Source organism: Tachysurus fulvidraco, chromosome 23, assembly GCF_022655615.1.
Source record: "Tachysurus fulvidraco isolate hzauxx_2018 chromosome 23, HZAU_PFXX_2.0, whole genome shotgun sequence".
Lineage (NCBI taxonomy): Eukaryota > Metazoa > Chordata > Actinopteri > Siluriformes > Bagridae > Tachysurus > Tachysurus fulvidraco.
The window spans coordinates 14,493,328-14,505,442 of NC_062540.1; the positions used below are offsets into that span (position 1 = coordinate 14,493,328).

Sequence of the window (12,115 nt, forward strand, 5' to 3'; positions counted from 1 at the left end):
TAGTAAGAGTAAGAGCTACTTACCCTTGTTGTAAATCAACTATCAAAGTCGAATTTCAACGTCCAATAACGTGCACTTGAAAATTTCCTACCAGCAGCTTATTGTTAGTGAATATAAAATAGTGTAACACGATGCATTTCATATATTTCAGCAAAAAAGAAAAGTATTTTGCTATAAAACACGTTATATCTTAAAGGAACAGCTATATGAAACAGCTATATAGAAGAGCAATTAAATAAACAATAAACCCTGCCTCATCTGTATAATTATATTATATATAATATATACATTATACTTAACGTTTAACTTCTATTTACTGCAACGTTTGCAAATAAGCCAACAATAAATAAAAACTGACTTGATGATGTGAAGCAGTTCTTACATCCCAACATTAAGTGATAATGGCTCTTTGCCTTTTACTACCAATCTGCACTAATTAAGATACAGTATTAAAAAGAAGCAAAAACAGGGATTATAATAATAATAATAATAATAATAATAATAATAATAATAATATTATTATTATTATTATTATTATTATTACTGACGTAAATTACGCATTTTTTTTAATTCACTATTCTGCAGGATCTGCATGATCTTTTGACAGGTTTGCATATTTTGCAACCATATTTTCGGTTAATATAACAGAAACTGTGACCGACTGATAACACATGCTGTTGAAGAAAAGCAACATCACTGAATTTTGACAACCCTGATATGAGTCGAAACGCGCGTGCGTCAAAATGCGGCAAAGCTAAAGACCGCAGTGAATAAACTGCGCATGCGTAAAAAGCACGCCTACTACAGGATTTGACAAAGAGCAATTACCTTTCTGCAGTGCAGAGTGGCAGAAATGTCTGGAAAATATGTTCGGGGTGTGAAATTTCGTCGTTCGTTAGAGAAAACAAGCCATAAAACACAATAGCTACACAAGATACAGACTACAGGACTATATTGAGGATTATATGGAGCTACAAAATGAAGGAAGGAAGGAAGGAAGGAAGAGAAATAAAGCAGTAGCTTACTTTATTGAACACACGGTTCTTTTGGGATTGGAAAACATCTTTTTTTTGGTCTACCTTGGAAATACAAATTTGTCTACTGCTGTACTGTGAGGACAAATTAGAGGACAAATAATCGAGCAACAATAAAACTTGACCTGGATTTCATTGCTGATAACATTCCCCTACATCCGGAATAACTACGGATTAAAACGTGTTATTTATTTATTTATGAATACTAAAAGTCGGATTAGTGTCGGAATGGCATCAGCTTTTTATGTCAATAACAGATAACGTTATATCCTAACGTGATCTTGATGGTAAAACGTCGGTCCTCCTTTGTTTCGCTTATTCATCTTCGTTGTTTAGTTTTAATATCTTAATAAAAAGGCGTGTGTAGAGGCAGATATGCTGTTTCTACGATGTTCAAGTTTATTTCAGTGTAGTCTTATCAGTATGTTAACGATTTATTGTCCCAGAAAATCTAACAATCCCGATGATCTGAAATATGACGCCATTTTGGAAGGGAAAAAAACCCAACAACAACAATTTAGCGTCAGTGAGCGGCGGCCATTTTGTGTTTACAAAAATATAGCGTTAAGATGAAAAAAAAATGTTTTATTACTAATAGTTTATTTGTTTAGTTTGCATTTTCACAGGCACAAATTGTTGTTTCCTATTTATAAATCCTGTTTGAAGCCACACTATTAGGGTTACTACCCTCCGTAGAAATTTGCCTTTTAAGTAAGATTTGAGAAAATGAAATACGTTAGTATATATTAAACGAATATTTGATTTATACAATAAAAACTTTTTGTAAGAACGAATGTACTTATACTGTGTAAAAGGAACATGAATTATTCGCCCTTGCCTTATTTTGCCTGTATTTTTAGTTTTAGGTCAGTGTGACTAATAAATAAAGATTTTGAAATAGTATTACATTGTTTGCCATGCTGTAATAGAAAATAAAACGTACATAAAAAAATATTGTACGCCTTCATCGTGATACACTGGGCAAAAGAATGAATGTGTTTTCATTTCTATTCAAATTGATGTGACTTTACTACTGGTTTATTCAGAACTGCATATTTTATTGAGTCATATTTTATTTGCAGATTCTCAAGTAAATATCATTTTTATTACGAATCTGTCAAGCGCATGCATGCTTGTGGAGGCCTATATTCAACAAAGCATGATGGATGTGGTGTTGACCTGGCTGGACTGGGAAATCTTGTTTTCCTTTAAAAAAAAAAAAAAAAAACATTCTCTTCTTTGGTCTAATTTCTTCTCATCTCCCTTTTTGTGTCTGGTCCTTTAGCATTTTGTGTCTCAGTCATGTTTGTCTAATTTATTTACTCTTCTCTTGTCCTCATTTTTCTTGTCCTCATTTTTCATAAAATGTCTGGAAACATCTGCAACATCCTGTATGAATAAATATAAAAGGTGTGTAAATATTTACACAGCTCTGTACATGCATAGGCTATATGGTGGTTAATTCCTAATCACCTTAGCATTGCTAGTCAGTAGATCCTGAGCTGGTAGCAGACAGGCAGCTTCCCCAATGAAGCACAGTAGGATGTGGAGCACATCTGTCCACCTTCCTACAGTAAGCATCAATAATAGCAAGCCACCCAGGCGAACCATCACTGTGTTCAGCAGAGCCTGTCCGCTAGCCTGCCGATGCTGCTCCTCTGAAATAAAGTAAGCGTAGGTTTGTTGTGAAGTCATCTTTTACACCTCAATAGTCAACCTATTTGGTGAAATCTTACCAAAGGTACTATAAATAGAAGGAAGTTGGAATGATTCCATGGACAGATATGTTCTGTAAATTTAAAAACAGATTGAAAGTGTCTAGGAATGTAAGAAAAAGCTATCGGTTACTTAATATTTATTCTTTTTTTTTTTAGTAACTACTGCAACTGCACAAATATATACATTTATATATAATTTACAAAAATATAATTATTGTATATAATGAATATATAAATAATATTCATTAATTTTCAGTAAGTACAAAATCAGTACAGATTTTAATGTGTCTTAGGGACACTTGGGCACACACATTCTCATACATATTACCACCTAGAGACAATTTAGTGTAGTATTGGAATGTTTTGGACAGTGGGAGGAAACCAGAGAAACCCAGGGTAAAGAGAAACCTTTCAAAACGTCTCACAGACAGTGACCAATGCTCAGGATCAAATCAGGTTTCCTGTCTCTGTCAGGCAATAGAGCTTCCACTAGCTGAGGGAGCTGCACCGGTGTATTTTCCAATTACTTTATATTTCAAATCAGTTCAAACCTTTTTGTACAATACTAGCTATTTATTGCATTATCATGTGGAAACGGTTGAGAAGGAAATTCTCTGAACAGACTGTACAAAAAAATGTTGAAAATGTTAACTACATTTTGCTCTCCTTGTTTGTGTTGAAAGTTGCATGATGTATTTGTTGAAGTTGTTAGGTATGGTGGATTTGATAACTAGCCTGACATAAAATTGAAGCTCCTGTCTAGTTCTGATTTGTCTCACCATGCATATAGACGATGAGAAGTGTGTAGCAGATTGTGAGTGGTGTCCAGAACCTCAGAGCCTCAGTAGTTGACAGAAAGTGCTGGTTGATGTTTGATATGGCAGCAAAGCCAGCCACGCAAAACGTTAGAATCAAAGCACTGCAAAGAAAAGGCAGTATAGATGTTCCAGAAGTCAGGAGGCCAATACAGACCCCACAGTACCGCTGGGTGCTGTGTATTCTGTACATAGTGATTACATGGTGCCATAATCTGGAACACTTTTGGGCCAAAAACCAGCTCAGTGCTGCAGCAAGGAGGAAATTTAACCAAGCTTGTGGTGACCCCTCATGGAGAAAGTAAAGACTGCAATTTAATGCACAACCCAAAGAGAACTGGCACTGGACTAGTAGCTGTAACAATTTATCACTCAGTGGATCCTAGAACAAAAAAAAGAAGATGCTGTTTTTGATTTAATATACAATACAGTATTTATATTTTCAGCAGATGAGTAAATAATTTTGTATCTTACAGATGAAGTTGTGAAGCGTGATGAAATTGCTCTAAGAGAGAACTCAAGAACCACTAGTGATGCAACTCTCGATCCCACAAAGGTGAGAGTCACTGTCAGGATCCAGAATTGGATTCTGTCTGTGAGACCTCCAATATGAATGTGCTTGTTTTTAATATCATCTATACTGTCTGCTACACTTTGGAAGCAAGAGAAGAAGAACTATTAGGGCATTATTATCTCTATTATTTCCAAATCCAGCATGTGCATATAATTAGGTTATAAGGCATCTATTTATATGCTGATTTGCATATTGCATGCAGAATGTTCAGTGTTCATAGAACTATTAATAGCACAATTATGGCTCTTACCAACAGACTCTTACCTCTGTGCTTCAACGAATAAATGAACCCTTAAAAGTTTGGAAAGCACTGAGATCCCACATGCACCAACAACTCCTGTCATTAATACCATCAGAAACATAAGTCAGTACCACCATCACATTCAAACATACAGGGCAAGCATGTAAAGTTAAGACATATATGTACTTTTCAATAGTTTGAGGTCCTAAAAGACTTTTTATGGAATATGCTCTGAGCAACTGAGACCTTGGAGACCCAGTCATGGCAGCTTGGTGGACGTTCAAGCTCACAAGCTTCCAATCAGTTGTCCAATGCCTTATCCAACTAGCTAGCACAACCCTAATAAGGTTTATTTAAATAATATTGTTAAGTCTGTATTATATAGCAAAGCATCTTCGAGAATAATAAAGCATTGTCTCATAATAAATAGCAAACAAGCTTATGCAAGTTAATATGTTCAAAATCTATTTAAAAAAATATGAATTTGACTAAAAAAGTGCTAATGCACAAGCAGGAGAATAATATTGGGAGAATTGTAATTGATAAGTGTACTGTAGCTTGTCACTAAGCATTTAAAATTTAATTAGACAATGCCACCACTGTGCTGATGAGCATTTTAGGAATAAGACACAGAATAACCCTTAAAGAATAAATGCATTTCATGCCCTATGTAACTTCACTGGAACTAATCTAAACTGATTTTTTTTTTTTCAAATACCACCAAAATACAGCTTTTGGTTTCAAGTAAAGTCAAGAAGCTTTTATTGTCATTTCAACCATATAGCACTGATGCAGTAAATAGTGAAATCAAAGGACTAAAATAGATTACATATATCATCAAAGGACTAAAATAGATGTCATCGTCAGAGGTATCACTGGCATCATGGAACCATCAAAACCTACAATTCAGTAATCTATGAAATATTCATGGAGTAAAATTATCCAAATTATTGCTTCACACAAAATAAATCATAAAATAAGCAATAGTTAAAGAAACCGAACCTTTTAAAGCTGAACCAACTAATCCGAAATTCTCAGGGCAAAAAGGAGGAGAAGTAAAGTAATAGATTAAGATTAATAGATTATAGATTAATAGATTACACTTCGACAAATCAAAGATTAAACAAAATTACCTTGTAAAATACAGTCTAGAGGAATTGTATGAGGTATTAGCCAAGTGGGTAGACTTGGTATGAACCAGGAAATGAAGGACAACATCTCACTTTATCCTGTCTTAAAAAAATCACTTCATAAATATAATATAAGTGAATGCCTTCACAAAAATGATATACAGTTAAATTCAAATAAATGACATGTTTTGCTTACCTTATAGATATTTTGTGGTGGTGTTTGAAATTCTCTCCTGTTTAAAAGCATTATCTGTAGCTGCTGTGCTAGCTGTAGGTCAGATAAGCACTGTCTCAAAGGTCAATTTTCAGTTCTCCATCGCTTATGTAATCATCAAATGAGTAAAGATTATCATTATTCCTAAGGTTTTTCTTTCTACTGGCCCTGACATAAAGAGCTGACACAATGATCTTTTTAGTTCCAATGTTATTAAAAGAGTAGATTGGTGTTAAACACAGAAAGCATGTATAAATTGAAACTCGTACACCACAAATAGGTAAAATTTCCTCTAAACTGTTTAGGGAAATCTCATTCCATGCATTATTTTAATATAACAGCACAGCCCAGAGTGTTGTTCCACTTGTAACATGAACCAACATGCCCCTCAGACATTCCTCAAAACTAAGTCTAATTATAAGGTATTCAAATGCATGGTGTTTTACATATTAAGCTTTGTAAACTTTCGGAAACGCCTGAGGTCTAAGCTGAATAGCACATGACAGAGTTTGTGCTGTTAACCAAAAACAATGCACAACATAAACAATACATTATTTCTTCAGCATGCTCAGTCATGTGTTACTCCGCATATATATAACATGATGCTTTTCTCTTAACAATATTGTGTTGTTTTTGTTTTTCTTTACATTATTACAGTTATTACAAAAAGACACCTTGTTAACAAAAGCCAAAAACAATGCACAACATAAACAATACATTATCAGCACGCTCGGTCATGTGTTTCTCCTATAGATAAAACGTAATGCTTAACAATGTTGTGTTGTTGTTTTTCTTACATTATAACACAATTATTACAAGAAGAAACCTTGTTATAACAAAAATATATACACAATAATATATTTGGGGGTTTTTTTTTGTCTCTTCATTGCAGAACACAGCTTGTATACTCTCAGTGTGGGTGAAATTGACCCTTCCAAGATGGCGGAACGATCCTATGTGAATGAATGTTGAGCTCCTGTCGGCAGGTGGCGGTGGAGTTCAGGATTACGATCCACACACAAACTGAAGCGGCTACTCCGGCTGTAGAAAAAGAAAATGTGCTTTCGCACGTAGATGAGTAAAGGGAACCCCCTGAAGCTAGTGCCTAGCTAGCAAAGTGTGGGAACATGGAAGATGACGAGATCGCTGAAAGCTGGGAAGACGCTGCCGATACTGGGGTAAATATGAGATGTTTATACAGCTGTTTGACTGAAAACGGCTCTCTGGGACGAGGGTCAGTTAGCTGTAAATCTGTAGGGCGTGATATCGAAAGGGGGAAGAAAGTTAGCCGTTTAGGCCGCAGGGGAAAGTCTCCGGCACTAAGGCTCAAAACATGCATTTAATAAAAATATCTTTTCTTTTTTTTTTTTTTTTTTTTTTTTTTATTAGTTGTCATACTTTGGGTAATATATCGCGAAACATGCTGCGGTGGTTTAATAAATAGTTTTACCTTCTGGTGAACAGTTAGCTAGTTAGCTCGTAGCCGTGTGTGTGTGTGTGTGTGTGTGTGTGTGTGTGTGTGTGTGTGTGTGTGTGTGTGTGTGTGTGTGTGTGAGTGTGAGATAATAAGAAAAACTGGACTTTTCAGTCGCTGTAACGGAATAATTCGTTGGATTGTGCCTTAGGAGTCGTTAGATTGTGATGTTGTTTACTCGACGAATCTTTTACAACACTTTGACGTGAAATACAGCCGTTTAGTTGGATAGAAAACAGACAAAAAATAAACCTAGCTAGTGTCAGGACTGAGTGCCAGTGTGGCCATTACTTCTGCTGCTGCTGCTAGCAGCTTAGCGACGTTTTTATCAATGAGTTTATAGATTAAAGGCACCGAAATAATTCAGATAAAGTTTTTGGCTCTCTCCAGGCTTTACAACTCGTTTTAGAAAATTGACACTTAAAATATCAACCATATTAAGAAGATATGTGATATGAGACGGGGGTGGGGGTGGTGGTGGTGGTCAGAAGGTCATGAGTGCGAATCCCACGCCCCACCTAGCTGCCACTGCTTTAAGGCCCCTGAGCGAAAGGCCCTTAATAAAAACTCTCAATTGCTCAGTTTTGTATGAATTGAAATAAGTTGTAAGTCACTCTGGATAAAAAGGGTATCTGCTAAATGACAGAAAGATAAAGACATTTACTTTTTTTTCACATTTTCTCATCTCTGTTTATTTAATTAACCACTTTCAGTATTGTGCGTTAAAATGTTCAAGTCAATAAGCTTTTATTGTCATTTCAACCATATATAGCAGTACACGGTGAAATAAGACAACATTTCTCCAGGATCGTGGTGCTACATAAAAGCTGATGAATGCTGATTTGTTTGGGTTTGTTTTTTCTTTCCAAGGTATTGAGCTTTACATAGAGAAAATGAACAACTTAATAATATGAAACACTTTAGTGCATCTGGCTTATAGCAAAGGTGACTAAAAATAATCAGGACAGCTTGTATAGTAGTTCATAGTAATCCACTTTTATACAACACAGGTTTTGGACTTTTATAATGTTATATTCGTTATTATAAGTATCTTGTTGTATTTAATAATCGAGTTTCCTACACAAACCCAGGTCTATTGTAGATGTGTAGCCAGATGATGTGCCTTTTTTTCTATAGAACTGACAGCATTTTAGTTTATATGCAGTGTTTATAAAATTGATGGTGAATCAGTGTGTTGTGAGAAATATTAGTGTCAATTGTTTGGTAGTAATACTGTAGATATGTGTCAGTGTATGTGAACTGGCCTTGTTAGTCAAGCAGCTAAATCTCAACTGAAATTCATCCCTGCTGTTAATTTAGCTGCTGTACTAAGCATGTATAAATAACCCAGTGAAACTGCGATACTTGATACTATGGCACAGAGGCTCCTTGTGCAAGCAAATGCTAGCCTTAATGTTTTGAAAGACTACTCTTATGCCTGTACTTAGGGAAAACATTTATGCGACTTGAAAACTCTTATTTCAGGAAATGGAGAGACGGTTAGAGGAGAAACTACGCATCAGTCAAAAAGAGAGGCAAGTTCCATTTTAAGACGTTCTGTTCCTACTCGCCGGGTTTCCCTCCATCCTAAGTAACTCTTGCTTTCCCTGCAGACTCTCGAGTGGGAGTTCCAGTCGCTCACCAATAAAGACTATCATGATCCAAGACGACTCCCTTCCAGCTGCACCACCTCCACAGATCCGAATTTTAAAACGACCCACCAGCAACGGATCCTTGGGGCCGTCCGTAACACAGAGCCGACCTTCACCACAAGTGAAGTCTTTAGCTCAGAGGGAGGCGGAATATGCCGAAGCCAGGAAACGGATCCTAGGCAGTGCCGATGACACACCTCAGGAGAGACCCACGTCAGAGAGGTAATTTACGTTTTTTTATATCTATTTATATGTATAATGTAATTTGTGTATATTCTTGTCTACTATTTCATACACCATGCAACCAGCTGTGGGTAAATGTGTGGTGCTCTGGGCAAACCCTTTAGATGTTATTGCAGCTATAAAAAAATGTAATGTGTTTACTGCTCCTAAAATAATTTGACAGACGTGCTCTTATAGTTGGTTTCTTAAATATGTTTGTGTTGAAACGTATTCGTTACATTCTTAATCTTCTTTAAAATAACATGGTAACAAATCAATTTAAACAGGACAGGAATAAAAACAGCCAGTCAGTCTGTAGCCTTTATAGGTGTTTCTAATCGAACCCTCAGTAGTCACAGCATCAAGAAATCAAGTTGTTGCGTAGTTACAGTCATGTGAAAAAGTTTAGTAAAGCCTGAAGGAAGTATGAAGTGTTTTCTCTTCACCGAATTAAGGATTTTTGTAAAAGAGACTTATGTTGTGTTAAACCTAACCAGGAAGTGAGATCTTGAAATGACGTCATTTTCGACCTTCAGGCATTCAAGCTACAAAAACATAGGGGCTTTTTACACCTGGTCACTTCATGCATTTTCTGTGAAAATGACCAGGTCTAAATGCCCTCCGAAACGTTTTCGAGATGGATATAAAACAAATTTCAGATGAAACAGGACAGGTGTAAATGCATGTGGTTGTTCAAGCCACATACGTCAGCACTATACTCCTCCCAAACAAAAGTACGTCACTCACAAGGGATCCTTCACCCAGGTGTCTCGTTGGGTCTTAAACTGCTGCTGCCAGCGAAAATGCAGCAAACGGTAAATGCTGTTATTTGTAGCATAACCGTCGTAACAAGTTTTTCCGTCTTCTTTTTGATTGCATTCTGAAAACACCATAGTGTGTTCCATTTCGATTACCCTGGAAATGAGGTCAAATATATTTGCATTTTGGGCGGGAGTAGAAAAGATCGGATCGATTCGCCGAGACACATTTATGTGGCCTAATGTAAGTGGAACAGGTTTAACAAATCAGATAGCTATCGGATCAGAGAAAACACATGAAGTGACCAGGTGTAAAAAGGCCCTTAGATGCCTCAAAGTTCCTCGCTCTTTTCTAGCAGTGGAATGTGATGTATATTTTCCTGTTCATACAGAATCTGTATTGTCCGATTCATAGAAGCTTGCAAATATGTCTGGATGTTGGTTGATCTAAAGCAAATAGTTGTGTGTGTATATACGGTAGAACTATAAATAAAATTAGTTTACTTTGTTTGCTGCTGTTGCTGTTAGAAGCCATATCGCTTTAGCGGTAAACCGTCCCGACTTTCCGACTTGGAATTCCGAGTTGAGAGGGGCATTTTATTTGTCTGTCAGAAAGATCAGGGGTCAGAAATGTAGAGTTTGCATTTTATTTGCTTAATCAAATACATCACTAGCTAAAATGTAGTAGTTGTGCTTAAACTATCTCTATATTTAGGTCACCACGTGCAGGAAGCCATACGCCTTCAGAGGATACGAGATCAAACAACCATGTAGTTCGGCAGCCAGCAGGTCCAGATGGTACACAAGGCTTTCGCCAGCGCAGATAGGAGTAACGGAGGCCTGGGAGAAAAGGAGAGCTTTCGGTCGATCTCCTAACAAACGGTTCAAATTTGGATAATTTTTAAAACAATATTTAGGATGTGGGATGTTTATGAAATGAGAAGAAGAAAACCTCATCCTTACCCATCAGGTCTCCTGAGCCAGTGTGGAATATAAAAGGGGAGGAAATATAACATGGAAGAGCAAATTTACACTGTGACTTCCAGATACTGCTCACTGTGATCCCTCTCCTCCCTCCAAAATAAACACTTAATCACTTTCCCTCTACACCTTAACTTACTGTGACTGGTGATCCGTCTGCCAACGGACAGCTTTTGACCTTGAAGCAGTCTCGAGATCAACCATGGCCCGTCTTTGAGGAAGACTTTTGGAGCATTGTGTGATGCCACATTAGGCGTTGGCTGTGCTGGAGGTGTTGTAAGATGTTGCACAGGTCACCAGCTCTTAGCAATAATATTAAGGATATTTCTTTCATTTTTCAGTTAGTTTCTTTTCCAGCTCTTCCCAAGCTTTTGTATTAGTTATGTTTGGTCTATTTCGTTTTAACCTTGTCAGATAAATGCCATACATTTTTAATGGGGAAGGGAATGGTGAGGGGTTTTGTGGAAACAAGTCTCTTAAGTTTTGTTTACAGTTATTATTGTTATTATTATTATTATTATTAATAATAATAATAATACTATTATTTTAATCTTGGGTCTTCCTATGGCTGTTCTGGTTTCTACATAAAGGAAATGAAGAATAAAAACAAAAAACTAATAGAGGAAAAAAATTTCTGCCTTTTTATATTTTTTGGGAAAGTAGGAATATTCAACTTTTATCAGTTAAAAATGAAGAGAAATGTAAATGCTTGTGGTGCTGGTGCGAATCACTGGGAGATGTGCAAAAGGGAAGGTATTGCTGGTTCCTTTTTTTCCTTCTTTTCTCTTGTATCTGCTGATAATTATTAGTTTATTTGTTGAAGTAGAAACTCAGGACACTGACGGAATCAAATATCTATTAATTAGCTTTTAAATTAGCGGTGGTGCATGTCACCTCGACCTGGAGTACCGGAGAAATGATTTAACTTTAAAAATATATATATATTTTTTAAAGAAAATTAGACCATGCACAAAACTATTGGTTCACTAAAGTGTTAGTGCTGTATTTCAACAAACAATAAGCACCATATTAGTACATTGCATCTCTCTCTCTCTCTCACACACACACACACTCAATGCTGTCATCCTTTGTTTAAAAAATAATGTTGTATGAGAATATGCCCTTTAATCTGTGCAAATGTCCAACTGTTCTACTGTATCAGACGAACCAGAGCGATTTATCATGAGCTGTGTGCGAACATGGACACCTACTTGTAAATACTTTACAAAATGCCCATTTAATAAAGACTTTTTAAAATATTGAACTTCAAAGCTTTAAATTTGTACATTTTAGAAGTGCTAA

At 36.2% G+C, this 12,115-nt stretch overlaps 2 protein-coding genes across 3 annotated transcripts; one reads left to right on the forward strand and one right to left on the reverse strand.

Annotated features, from left to right (window-relative positions):
• Nucleotides 1–2,071: 2,071 nt before the first annotated feature.
• tmem82 (transmembrane protein 82) lies at nt 2,072–5,860 on the reverse strand. 2 transcript variants are annotated; one of them, XM_027170566.2, is made up of 7 exons: nt 5,709–5,860; nt 5,516–5,615; nt 4,406–4,478; nt 4,042–4,219; nt 3,532–3,949; nt 2,508–2,692; nt 2,072–2,423 (listed from the first exon to the last, which is right to left on the reverse strand). In XM_027170566.2, exons 2-7 carry the CDS (start codon nt 5,598–5,600, stop codon nt 2,331–2,333), a joined length of 1,032 nt encoding a protein of 343 aa, XP_027026367.1. In that variant the 5' UTR covers nt 5,601–5,615; nt 5,709–5,860; the 3' UTR covers nt 2,072–2,330. The 2 variants fall into 2 exon arrangements, with proteins under 2 accessions (XP_027026367.1, XP_027026368.1); XM_027170567.2 differs by having other exon boundaries at nt 5,516–5,611; nt 5,709–5,812.
• Nucleotides 5,861–6,749: 889 nt separating this feature from the next.
• Nucleotides 6,750–12,072, forward strand: szrd1 (SUZ RNA binding domain containing 1). The gene is made up of 4 exons (XM_027170568.2): nt 6,750–6,904; nt 8,686–8,735; nt 8,814–9,074; nt 10,548–12,072. The coding sequence occupies exons 1-4, from the start codon at nt 6,854–6,856 to the stop codon at nt 10,657–10,659; spliced, it is 474 nt and encodes a 157-aa protein (XP_027026369.1). The 5' UTR covers nt 6,750–6,853; the 3' UTR covers nt 10,660–12,072.
• The last annotated feature ends 43 nt before the right edge of the window (nt 12,073–12,115 follow it).